Here is a 12,446-nt window from a genome sequence, read left to right as displayed (position 1 = left end):
ATTGGAAGTGCATGACACAGGGGCAACCAAGATAGATAGATCATGGAGCACCTGATACAACATAAAACTCCAAGACATCCCTTTCAAGCAATTTCCAAACCCCAAAGGGTCCAAAGGTTACAACTGCAGAAATGCATATGCATTTCTCTGGCGTATTGACCTTGTGCATATATGTTCGTATTCGTATATAATGTAGGCAAAAATGCATGCATGAGGCGCACTTGTGTACGTACCTAGTAGAAGAGCATTATATGTGGCGCAATCATTGTTACTACACTTCAACGGCCAGCTGTCATGCTAACCTTGAAAGTCATGATGGCTTTCCGCAATTGAATGCATCTTGGTGGTTAACAAATTTCAAGACCACTTACCGTGCTCGTGAGGACGGGAGCATGATTGAGACATGTAATGTTATACTCCGCAGCCACGGAACTGTTGCCAAACTCCAGGGTGCAGTTCTCCATGGGCCAAATCAGCACTTGCTTGGCATGTTGGTTGTCACTCAAGAGCTCGGACTCGACCGAAATGTTCGTGGAGTTTTCTTCTTCGAAAATTGATACTGAGCTGGTGCCTTCGTCACCCTCCATGATTTCACTGCAGACGAAAGATTTGCTATGCAACAAGTCCCGTGTGTCAGGGTGAGCACTTTTGGGTGGCGACTTTTGCTTGTTCAAGTTAGCCTTACTCTTATGGCACCTTGACAGCCGCCGGAAATGCGATCTGACGTGTATTCTTCTAGCCAATTATGCAAAATGGATCGCTCTCCAATGAGAATGAGCGACTTGTAATAAACTTCTGCCTGAGCAGGATTTCAAGCGTAGAATGCAATTTCCGGCTCCTTAGCAAGTTTCGACCCACTTTGAAGGTCGAGCGTTCGTTTTTAATAATGGGCTCCACATGGCACAAATCCCTTGAAGTTGAGCTTGCCAAAATGTCAGGTCTTTTGCTTGAACTCGAATGGCTCCGCAATTTAGACAGAATTTGGAGGCAAGAGTGAGTCACACCAACGATGTGTACCCGTTCTTTCGCGCCTTGGAGTTTAGGGTGAGGTGTTGAAGGGGTGACCAATCTGTAAAAAGAAATACGATTTATGGTATGTGGAAGACTTCTCTCAAGATTGTGATCTTGATCTTTTATTTTATTCATAGAACCGAATAAATGTGGAACTCCCTTCTTTCAGTCCAAAACTTGATATTTTTCTCTTAAGAGATTCATTGTTATAGTGTCATGAGTACGTTATTGCTTTTTTCATTATTCCTTTAAAAGTTTTGATTTACAGACATTTGATCATAATCTTTTAATTGTTTTTTTTTTCTTTTCAAAGTTTTTATTCAAAGTTGTTAAAAGATGTTGCGCATGTAATTTTCAGTCATCTTGCCAGCCGAAATAATTTCTCTCAAGGCACACGTTCGAACAGACTCACTCACCTTTCGATACCAAACCAATGGATATCTAAAACTAAGGCCGACTTTTGATAAGACAAATAGAGCTATTATTTATCATTATAAGTACCGTTTCGATTCAGCTGAAGCCAGTACACTAACCAGAAAAAAGACAAATACGTACAAAAAGAGTCATTTCAATCTGCAAGTCTCGTGGATTGAAGGCTTAATAAGACGGCACAAAAAACATTCGTTATGACCGTTATTCCCAAACTGCTAGAGAAGAAAGACTTATGTGTGTCTGCATAGTTTGAAAAATGTAATACTATACGAACTGAAGCACCAACATAAAAGCATTCAATTCTATGGATCAAAAAGGACAGTAAATATTTGTACGTAGAGGATTTCCTACGGCTATGGGCTGTAGCAAAATCATAACTGGAAATGAGAACTTGTCCCATTCATGGGCCTTCCACGCATTTTTTTCTCTCTCGCGTTGTGTATGAGCTTTGGGTGCCAAAAAGTAATTCCACGGATATGTCCAAACAAATGGCCGACACGTGACTCCTACCATTGAGCATGAAGTGCATCGCAACAACAATACAGTATTTTATCAAAATGACGGCAATTCAATTTGGCTCCAATAGCTGGTGCAATGAAAGGAGAGCAAGTTGATAATATGGAATTTATAGTGCACTTATTTGAATTAAGCTTCGATTGAGAGCCAAAATACCAATAACTTTCGCATTATCTACATCAAACTGTTTGTTGGTTGTCAGCTCTTAATTTGGTTCTTTATTTCGCTGTCGTAAAAACACTGGTTCCTGAGCCAATGAGACCCTTTCCATTATATGGAACAACTCTGCGTCTTCTTACATCTGGCCTGACCGGAAAAAAGCAACCATCTCCGGCAATCCGGAAATGGACAAGGACTTGATGACCCGTTCGCATGACCCACAAATCCTCGAGCCTTGCAAGTTGCTCTCGAGTGCCTGGAACTCGGAACTTGAAACTGAGTGATGGGCAGAAGTGAGTGAAAAAGTGCCGAAATGCCAACTTTAGCCCGCACAATTGTGAACGAGTGGAAAGTGGCAACAAACTTTGTGACTAAGCTGTTGGGTGGGTGAGTGTCCAAGTCTGTGTATGGAACGTGGATTGGGGATTGACGGGAAGGAACAAGTTCCCTTTTTTGCTTTGCCAAAGGGGATTCCATTGCACCACTCGGCGAACAAAAGGGGGCTATTTTCGGAACATCATTGGCAAGGCGGCGTCCCTCCATATCCCTGAATTTTCTTCTCATTGACAATCATTGAGAAGTGCATCTGACATTGGCTCAAAGTAGTTGTACTACGTACGCAAGGCCAGGACGTACAGTGCAATGCCCACAAAGATGGCTGACGTTACGATAAATTTGAATGAAGTTTCCCTCATCAAGTTCCATGAAAGCTAGAAGCCCCTGTACACGCCCAAGAAGGAATGTTAGGTCTTTCGTACTTAAACGAGGAAATTAGGTGAAACCTCATTCTGGAAAAATCATTTCTTTTCGTCTTGAGTGAACGATTCAATTACTTTTTTGTTTCGAAAGTGTATCAAGACGAACTTGATGCCGAACGAAAATTCAGTGGGTTCAGTCCGATTACTTTTCATTTTTTCAATATTCATTTGAAGTACTGAAGCAGTCTTTGTTCTTAAGGCGTATTATTATAACTCTTCAAAAGGTTGTCGTAAAGTTTGTTGTGGTTTCATGAATAATTTAGATTTATGTGCTGACAATCAATATCTTTTAAAAAGTGACCTCAAACTACGGTAAGTTTGGTAAAATTAAATATTTCTGTTAGTCAATGTTTTTGGGGGCCACTAAAAGGATCTGATCTTTTCCATGTTTCGTAAACGACATATGAAGTTGGAGGGGAGAAATAAGCTTTTCGGGCAAAGACCTTGAAGACGGCTTGAATCTGGACCAAACGTCTTATCCTTCAATGTTGAAATCCTTTATTCGATCAATCCGTCTTGCCGAGAAAGGCCTGTGCAAGGCTACCAGATAATTTCGACCCTGCGGCTAGCCAATACCATAGCTGTGAAGAACAGAGCATTCAGTATGCCGATTCAGGCGCTTCAAGGCCACAATGAAGGTCAAATTCTGTCGGCAAAAAAGCGGATTAGAACCTTTTTTGCATACGTCCACATAAACTGCATGAGGCATGTTTATTGAACTACACAATGCAATCGACTCAAGGTACATCCAAACATACAATGGAAGTCAGAGTCTCAAAGGTCTTGAGCTATCGTAATCAAGTTGAACGAAGGACGAAAGACGAAACTGCTATCTTTGGGAACAAACGGTTCTTCAAATGATTCTCGGTATTGGGCGCTTCTCTTCTTGGCGACAAGTCTTATGAGCTTTGATGACCACTCATGATGCTTCGTTAAGGCTTAATTTGACCTTTGAGCCAATATCATGATGTAAGGAAGGTACGGCACACTAACCTCATGGAAACGTATCTTGATGGGGTTTCAACATTGCACGTCTACAAATCCCTAATATGGACCATTCTTTTCCTACATTGTCACCATCATCTAATTTTGCAGCAATTCTCGACTGGTGCAAGATTTTTGATGTTAAATGGTGACCGCTTTCGGTGTGAAAAACTCACAAATTGGACAAACCATTGTAAATATGTCGGGGAACCCGGATACTCGGTGCAGTTTCTATTGAGGATCAAGCCATATCATGATTGGAAGCACGTTCCTTCAATTCGGTATGATCCCGTTGGTATTGGCTTTTGGGTGGCTTCTGTTCAATCCAAGAAGCTATGGTTGCCTCGTTTGTAATGGAGGCATCGAATGTACAACGAGTGTCTCAGTGGGCAATATCCATAACAATACACATAATTTGCCTCACGACCCAAAACTACTGGGAAGCTCACTGTGGATGGCTAAACTCGACAAACACGCAGATTACAGATGTATCCACTTTTACTATAGTACAGTACGTCTAGTTAACATCGGTCAGATCTCAAATCGTCTTTGAGCAAAGTAATTCATCTTAATGTTGCTTCAGCATCCCCCCCTGATTGAGGTCAAGATTCTGAAGGATTGACGAGTGAACAAGTTTTGTTATTGTACCAACGAGAACAACAGAGATCCCCCCCTTTCTGTGTGCCATTGGTCCACGGGAAAGAAAGTTTTCCGACTTTTGCGACATCGGGTGACTAACTGGAGCACATTTGGACGGAAGTTCCAATATAAGAGGCACACTTGTAATGGTAAGTTTTGGGGTGCCAACTGTGACAAACTTGAGCAATGGTCAACATTCCGCCCAATGGATCCTGCCAGTTACCTCTATTTACTTGACCCGTGCGTGGGATTGCAATTTTCTAAAGGAGCAATAATAGAACGTTTTTAATTGAAATATGGACAAACAATAAGTCTAAACGAAATGAAGTTTGCCCTATTATAAGATAAGAGTTCATAGCAGACACTTTAAAAGACACTTGTTTGAATTTCAACAATGCCCATAGTATTTTTTAAGATGTGTCTTGATGTTAGCAAATCAGAAAGGAACACTTTTTGTTGCAGAGAAAAGTCACCTTCAGCTCAAAAAAAGCGTGGCATGTCAATTAAAACACACTTAACGGCTCATAACACTAAACAGAGATGAAATCAAAGTCATCTTCATCAAGCGAAATGAATATTCAAATACATTCAACGTGTTGATGAATTATCGTATTCAGTTTACGGTTGCCAATTTTGACTTCAATTTTTGGCAAAATAGAAATTATTCCTCTTGATAAGCTGGCTTCAAAACATCTTAATAAGTCTTCAGCGACGGGAGTTGACAAAGGATCTGTTCAATCTGGCCCATCCACTCTATTGCAATAACCAAGATTTTCATCACCTACATCTACCTACCTGTCTTTGTACTATCTGTAACTCACCTCTTACCTTTTTTCATGTGCATTGAACCAATTCTAGTCATACTCATTGTGATATCACTTCTAGTCAACTATTTTATTGCCTTTACCTTCTTGACATTTTTCATGTTTTATCAACAAACCTTTGTATAATGCATATACATCAGATTTTATTTTATAGCTATTTTTTTGCCATGAAATGACCAAGAGTCGCAATAAAATATTATATTTAAATTAATTATTCAAAATCTTTATTACTCAGTTGAAAGCTTCCTAAAAGAACCTTAGCCTCGTGAAGCCCAAATTCGGATTAAAAGGAACGCTACTGACATTAAAGTCGAGATGGAGGAACACGGATGTCCCAACTTGTTCCATTTCGAATGTTCCAATTCCAGTTTGGATCTCGTTTATCTACAAACTTGGTTCGCTTCTTCGTCAATCAAAAGAGACGTTTTGAAGGGGGACAAATCTTCAAAGAAATGAGTACACATCTCACGCATGGATTAGATTCGAGATATGGAAAAAAATTTGATGAGCACAGGGTTTGTTGGCTCATCCGATATGTCTGTCCATCTTGATCCTCACTTGAACAATATCGACTTTGTTCGAACGACCTGAGATTTCATCGGAACGCGAAGAAAGACCCATGTCGCACAATAGTTCTTCTACATGGAAGTCAGACAAAGGTTTCTTTTCCAAGGAATGTCTGATTCAATATCTTTTTGTCACAAGATTCCAAGCGCTCGGTATCAGTTTATTTAGAGGGCTAAAAGCCCCTTCTTGGGTGTTTTCCGCAGTTCGCCCATTCACAGTTCACTATTCACGCTTAACTTCGTATAATGATCGAACACGAATGGAATGATCAATCAAAAGAAGAAACGATTAGCATGTACAGTATCTAAATTACACGGCATTACCATGTCTGTGTTGGTGAGAAAATTCAATAGACATTTCTCAACTGTCAACGACAACACCCAAAATCATGCTTGATATATCACAACAATTTTCCTCAGTGTCCTTTCTTGACAATTGTCTGATCTTCTGGCTGTTAGTTCTGTAAATCCGCTTTTTGAATATGTATGTAGTGTCCAAGTTAGCCTCACTTGGGTATACGAACAAGATGATTTACGCAGATCCAGGCTCTTCAATGTGCTTCGAATTAGACTTGCCAATATTCAAGTTGATCGAATGATTTTGATTGACTCTTGGCTGAATTAGCATAAGGCACTTTAGTGTCTTTAAGATAGAAATGAAATGAAGCCTCAGATTTGGAACACTGAATATTAATAGATTGTCAAGTCTTGCTTGGATCGAGCGCTGCCCTAGTCATGCCTAATGTCTTATGAACAAGAAGTAACGCCAGTTTTGGAGCAGTTTGCACCCAGCCAATCAACCAAAGCTCACTTTATGGATATCCCATAGGGTTAGAATAAGGTTGGCAATGTGGCCACTGCTCGAATCCCAGTGGAGACGTTAGACCTTGGAGTTGGAAAGCGGGAGGGCCTTTGATTTTGGACTGGCTTTCAATATCACGCCTCATTTGCTTGCATTATTGGACCAGACCTTCTCCGGGCTAAATCGGTTAGAAAAAAAAACGAAAATCACCTCGACCTTTTTCATGCCAGCCTTCTTAGTGGTGAGTGTTTCTTAGAGAAAATGAAATCACAAGGCCATTAACAAAGTTTCTTTCAACGCCAGTCACCGACAAATTGTTGTTGGTGGCCACGTGCTTTTTAGGGGTAAGGAAGTCGCTCTTGGGAATTGTTCAGAGGATGTGAATCCGATTCTTCTCAATGTCAAAGTTGAGACTTGTCAAAACATATCTTGACTGGGAAATTTGTCAAAAGTCTGTTGTGACACTCATGGGGGCAAATAAAGGTATTCATGTATTCTAGATCCTGAGAGTGAATCATTCACCTTTACGTAAAGGTCGACGTTCCAAATCGAGGATAGAAATAACAACTTGAACAAGGCATTATAAATGGACAGTCTCAGACCTTGAGACTAATTGATACCTAGTTTACGGATTCATTGAACTTTGAAAGATCGAACTCAGAGCAAAATAATGATAGACCGTCAAAGAAATCGTAAAAAAGCAATCCAATAACAATTCTTCGATCCCTCTTTTGTCAGCATTAGAAAAACACCTCTTCAGTCCCACATACGTACATAGTGTATTCTTCTCCTGAATGTAAGATTTGATCCAAAACTGCGGAAGCAATGGCTTAAGCCAATGAAAGTCAAATATGTGTTAGCAAAATTTCCATTTGAAATGGAGACTTTGTCGAAAAAACATTACACAATATAAATACTCCAAAGAACTTTGTATTATTACGAGTTCAAAGAATCATTTGGAGAGCACTTTGCTCCCGTCGAAGGTACCTCCTTGAATTCCAAAATGTGAGTGGCAACTCAACAGCGATTGCTCAAAGAAACGGTCCTTTTCGTTCCATTCCACGTGAGTCGAATATGGTATATTTTGAACAACTCGCTTGAGAAAGAAAACGCGAAAATCCTATTTTGGATCACTCTCTTAGACACATTTGACAACGTCACTGAACAACTGCTAGCTCTCTTTTCATTTAAGCTCGGATCCATTGAAAGGAAGAATGGGGGGGGAAAACAAATTTTGGACCTAATTGCTCTAAAGATTTTAATATCCCTCGATTTCATGCCTCACAGATACGTTTCTTATGGAACATGAAAGGCATTCAAATATTCATTCAACGAAGCTCTCTCTAAGGCTGTTCTCTAGGATTGGCTGCAATTGTATGTACTTTGGATGTTTATCCCACTGGGTTTTAGCCAAGTTGCCAATCTAGTATCGTAGGGTTTCCAATTCGGATTCTGGATAAACGTTGTCTAGATCAAACACTTAACTTGAAGTTCAGCCTCATGTGGTTTGCCCATGATGTTGATGAAATATAGTTGCTTAAAAGGATTGACATCCAATTAATTAATCCAATGTGGCTTTATCTACATTGCAAGGTACATATCTCTTGGATGTGGATAACGATGAAAAATTAATTGTGGTGTCCTTGGTTGTTGGGCCAAGATCCTCCCAATTTCCAGCTGGCTTTTGGAACATATTCGCTGTACCCGAACATGTCTTAACAAGTGCATCTGAACTCAACATTCCTTTTTTTCTTTCTTATATTATTCAGTTTTGAGGACGACGACGGATCATTTCCGAGTGGATTCAAGAATACAATCGTTGTTGACATTGTCCCAAAGAGAAGCATACATAATTTTGAGACATGGTGGGGATTCCAAGCCAAGAACTTGAATCATTGTATTGGCAACTTCTCATTTCGACTCACCTAACTTGGAAAGTCGTGGGAACCTCGCTCATATTTATTGACTTGTCGAAGTTTGTTTACTCACATTTGGCCGACTCATACCGATTAAGTTCTCCAAATAAGGGACTTCAGATTGGCTCCAAATACTGTTCTCGTGTGCCAATGGCAATTCGACGAGCGTAATCCGGGGATGACTACTTGCTTGCCTACCTTTTAGGGAATTCCAAAGCTCTTGTTCCAAAATCTGGCAAGCACTCACAAGTTGGTGAAGGTGAAGGACTCTTGGATTTGTGGGATCACGCCACAGAGGTTCTAAGTGGATTGATCAATTCGTCACCTTCTCAAACTCTCCGAGTCGATTGTTTTTGTGCGTGATGGTCTCTTCGCGTTGATGGAACAAAAATCTGTTGATATTTGGACCACATTCGTTCGAGCCTTGATCGCTTTCAAGACCGACCATGTTCTCCCTCCCAAGTTTGCTCTGCCGCCCTAGAAAACTGTGCCTATAAACAGTCGTTGACGCTCAGACGTAGAAATAATGCGCCGGCGGTGGTGGCAGCGGCGGGGCTCGAACATTATTTCCCTTGGCCGTCGGATTCTCTCCGAGGACCGATCCAAGCTTTTCTGCCCTCTCCAATCCTCTTTGGCTTTTCCTCGCACGATCTTCGTCATCCCATAATGACGCAACTTTTTCCCTTCGTTGCGTGATCATGTCTTTGAAAAAGGAACATTCAATTTCTCTCCACCGTACGGAGAAGGATTCAATATAGGTCCATCTAGGGTCCAGATTTCCACATCCGAAATGGGTTGTACTGTACAGAGGTATTGGAAACTCCGTTGGCGTCAACGCTTTGTGTGCCGGGCTCACGGACCAATGCAATGGGAAGATTTGCTATAAGATTGGTTATTTGGACGGACTTTTCCTTATTGGAAGTTTTGGAACAAAAAGATCAAAGCCTTCTGATTCTTGGACTCTCGTTTGCTCTCCTACTGGTTTTTTGTGGTTGTTAGTTGTAAAGAGTGAGCTAATCACGCGGCGCAAATTCTTTGTAAGCCGTCAAGCTCGGAACTATGTACATAATTGGCTCAACACGCCAAGAAATGTCGGGAACGAAAGCCCTTCAAAGACACAGAGGCTCTTGAAAGTTCGAACAAGTATCTTGGACGCAATCATGCCCAAGCAGCCGACCAGGCAGTCTCTCAGCAAGCTGGTTTGGGAACTTTAATGTAGCAAATGACAGAAGGAAATGTCGCTCTTGAGCCCAAGACCCAGAATTGTCGACAGGGAAGAATAGTCAACCAGGGCCAAATGGAGAGCGATCCCTTTTGTGTATATGCATTACATGGAGATGAGGACTTTTAACATGCAAAATAGTGGCATTTATTTTCTACAACCCCATAATTCATGACTTCATGTTTGCATGCCTTGGACTAGAAGGCTCAAGCACCTTGGATTAGAGAGCAAACATGTGTCATTCTTTCAATTATGAAGGTACAAGGTCCTGGAAACTCCCTAAGTAGTTGAATTTGACTTCCAAAGACTTTAAAAATGGTTAGGCACCTCTGAGGTTTGAATGAAAAGTAAGAAATGGTTGATATACAAATATTCTATCCATAAGCTAACATGAAAGACATCTTCACGAAATGAAGCAGATGTGTACCCAAAATTTTGTTCGCTAATGTTATGACACTCTTTTTTTGCTAGTCATGGGAAAATCCCAATTTGTGTGATCAAATCTTAATGATTAAAATGGACAATAAGACGTATGAAAGTTTCACAAATGGTTCAAGTTGATATTCATTCCATGTCAGGAACCCAATGTGCTCTGACATCAGAACAATTTTCAAATGTATTTAGGATATTGAATGTATCGACAAAGATAGCCATGATTGGGGAGGAGAGACGCTAACTCTCTTAATTCATTCATTCTTTTCAATTTGTGACCAAATGTTGAGGTACTAAATCACATCAACTTTCTACGCATTTTCACAAGATTGTCAAAGGCTCTTGTCTCCATAATGTTGTCCATGACATTCAAAAGTTGGGATTGTTGCTTGCTCATCTGGTCAAAATTGTATTTGCCAGATTAAAGAAAGAAGAATTAGTCCACACTAAGAATCCATTTATGTTTCCACTATTACTACCTTGTTAATACCAAAAAGATAAAATAATCCAGATGAACTATGTAACAAAATAAAGTTTATCTACGGAAAGAGATGAAGTTTAGATTAATATATCCATAGTTAAGGTGGACAACAATTCAACGAACGATATAAAGGAAAGACGGAGGTGAATAAAGTCATTTATTAAAAACTAGTATTTGCTTAAGGGCGAAAGTTCCAAAACGGAACGGTCTCAAAAAAGGCGACCCTTCCACCAAATATTAGTATGATAGACTCATTCACTATTTTTTGAAACCGGCTATGGCGTTTGGATGATAAAAAAAAAGCAAAAAATTGCCACCCCAAAACATTGAAAAGGTTGAATTTTACTTCACAAAATACACCTTGTGAGCTGGAATTCTTTTCACTTTTAGTCCTTTTTGACCTAATTACAACATAAGTGGGTCTATTCCTTCCAAGGTTTTTTCAAGTCGAGGAAGGATATGCCTTATGTTCATTTCAATGCCTCAACATCATTATTTTGGTGACTTAAGTTGAAACAAGAAACAAGGAAAAAAGCGTGGGAAATAGGCCTTTGTGGTCAACGGGAATTTGACTGAGGCAAAAAACTGCATGACTTGAAGATGAATGAAGAAGCAAAAGAGTGCAAAAAGCACACGACGCTAGAATTGAAAACACTAACATGAAGTTCAATTCCTGTATCAATCTCGACACTAATGCAAGTCCAAAAGAAGTGTAAGTTTGCAAGGACAATCGGCGACCTCGTCAAGTTTCATCTTGGCAATTTCGAAGGGTAATTGTTGTGGAATAGCTTGTACCAAAATAGTTAATCTCGAGAAGTAATAAAGTACCAATACAGGCTGTAAATCATACGCAATAGATAAAACACTATAGCCATTGAACCGATTGGATCCAAAAGAAATGGTTTCATTGGGATTTGAGAAACCAAATTTCTGACCTTTATCGTATTGGAAGGCCTTCAGAAAAGGCGATCCCCTGGGATTTTTGTTTCTGACTCTCAGTTTTTACGACTTGGTCCCAAAACACAAATTGGTCTGAAAATAGCAAAGCTATTATGAGATACCAAGAATGTTTACGAGCATGTCGGCTAAATGTGATTGGAACCCAAAAATACCCACGGATAATCTTTCGGTTTTTTTTTTCATTGTAAGATATTTTCCACTTGTGAGAGAATAACATTGTTCATAGTAGATATAAATTCACGTTTGTTGGTTGGGTTTTCTCATCAGCCGAATAAATCTCAAAATGTGGAGATAAAGCTATAGCATAACCTTGCACTTGGGAAGAAGCTTCAAATCCCTAACCTTAAGCTGATCTCGTTTTCAAGCTTTCCATCTTCCGCTTTCTGTCCATAAATCTGCTATGCTCACTTTCAAGCAGATAGGGCACTGAGCTTTGGGTACTTCATCTAACTAGTGGACATTTTTATCAAGCGGATGCAAACATTGTCAACCTTTAAAATAGAATTCAACCAAACACATTACGATGGCATTGATTATCTATGCTCTACTCTTTCGATTGGAGCGGATTGGAGCCATTCTTTTTGACAGCAGGGTGAAATTACAAGCAAAGAATTATGTGCTTAGTTTGAGTAAAATTAGGAGCTATAGAAAATTAAATGCAACTCTATATAAATTTATTTCATATTATTTGAAACTATTTGAAACGTAAATCCATTGTACGGCGCGTCTTGCAACAAAAGGCGT

The 12,446-nt window shown here is 39.9% G+C and overlaps 1 protein-coding gene across 3 annotated transcripts in view; it reads right to left on the bottom strand.

Moving 5' to 3' along the window:
* The window catches only part of LOC131879395 (gonadotropin-releasing hormone receptor-like), a 32,976-nt gene extending 23,868 nt beyond the window's left edge, over positions 1 to 9,108 (bottom strand). The window contains exons 1-2 of one of the 3 annotated variants that reach the window (XM_059225702.1): positions 8,806 to 9,108; positions 372 to 1,069 (exon numbers count right to left, since the gene is read on the bottom strand). In XM_059225702.1, the coding sequence (XP_059081685.1) occupies positions 372 to 587 (216 nt within the window). In that variant the 5' untranslated portion in view covers positions 588 to 1,069; positions 8,806 to 9,108. Of the gene's footprint in view, positions 1 to 371; positions 1,196 to 8,805 lie in introns of those variants that run through there. The other 2 variants (XM_059225705.1, XM_059225704.1) reach the window with 2 other exon arrangements.
* Positions 9,109 to 12,446: the final 3,338 nt, after the last annotated feature.

This window comes from Tigriopus californicus, chromosome 4, assembly GCF_007210705.1.
Source record: "Tigriopus californicus strain San Diego chromosome 4, Tcal_SD_v2.1, whole genome shotgun sequence".
NCBI lineage: Eukaryota > Metazoa > Arthropoda > Copepoda > Harpacticoida > Harpacticidae > Tigriopus > Tigriopus californicus.
This window is presented reverse-complemented; position numbering and strand designations above follow the sequence as displayed.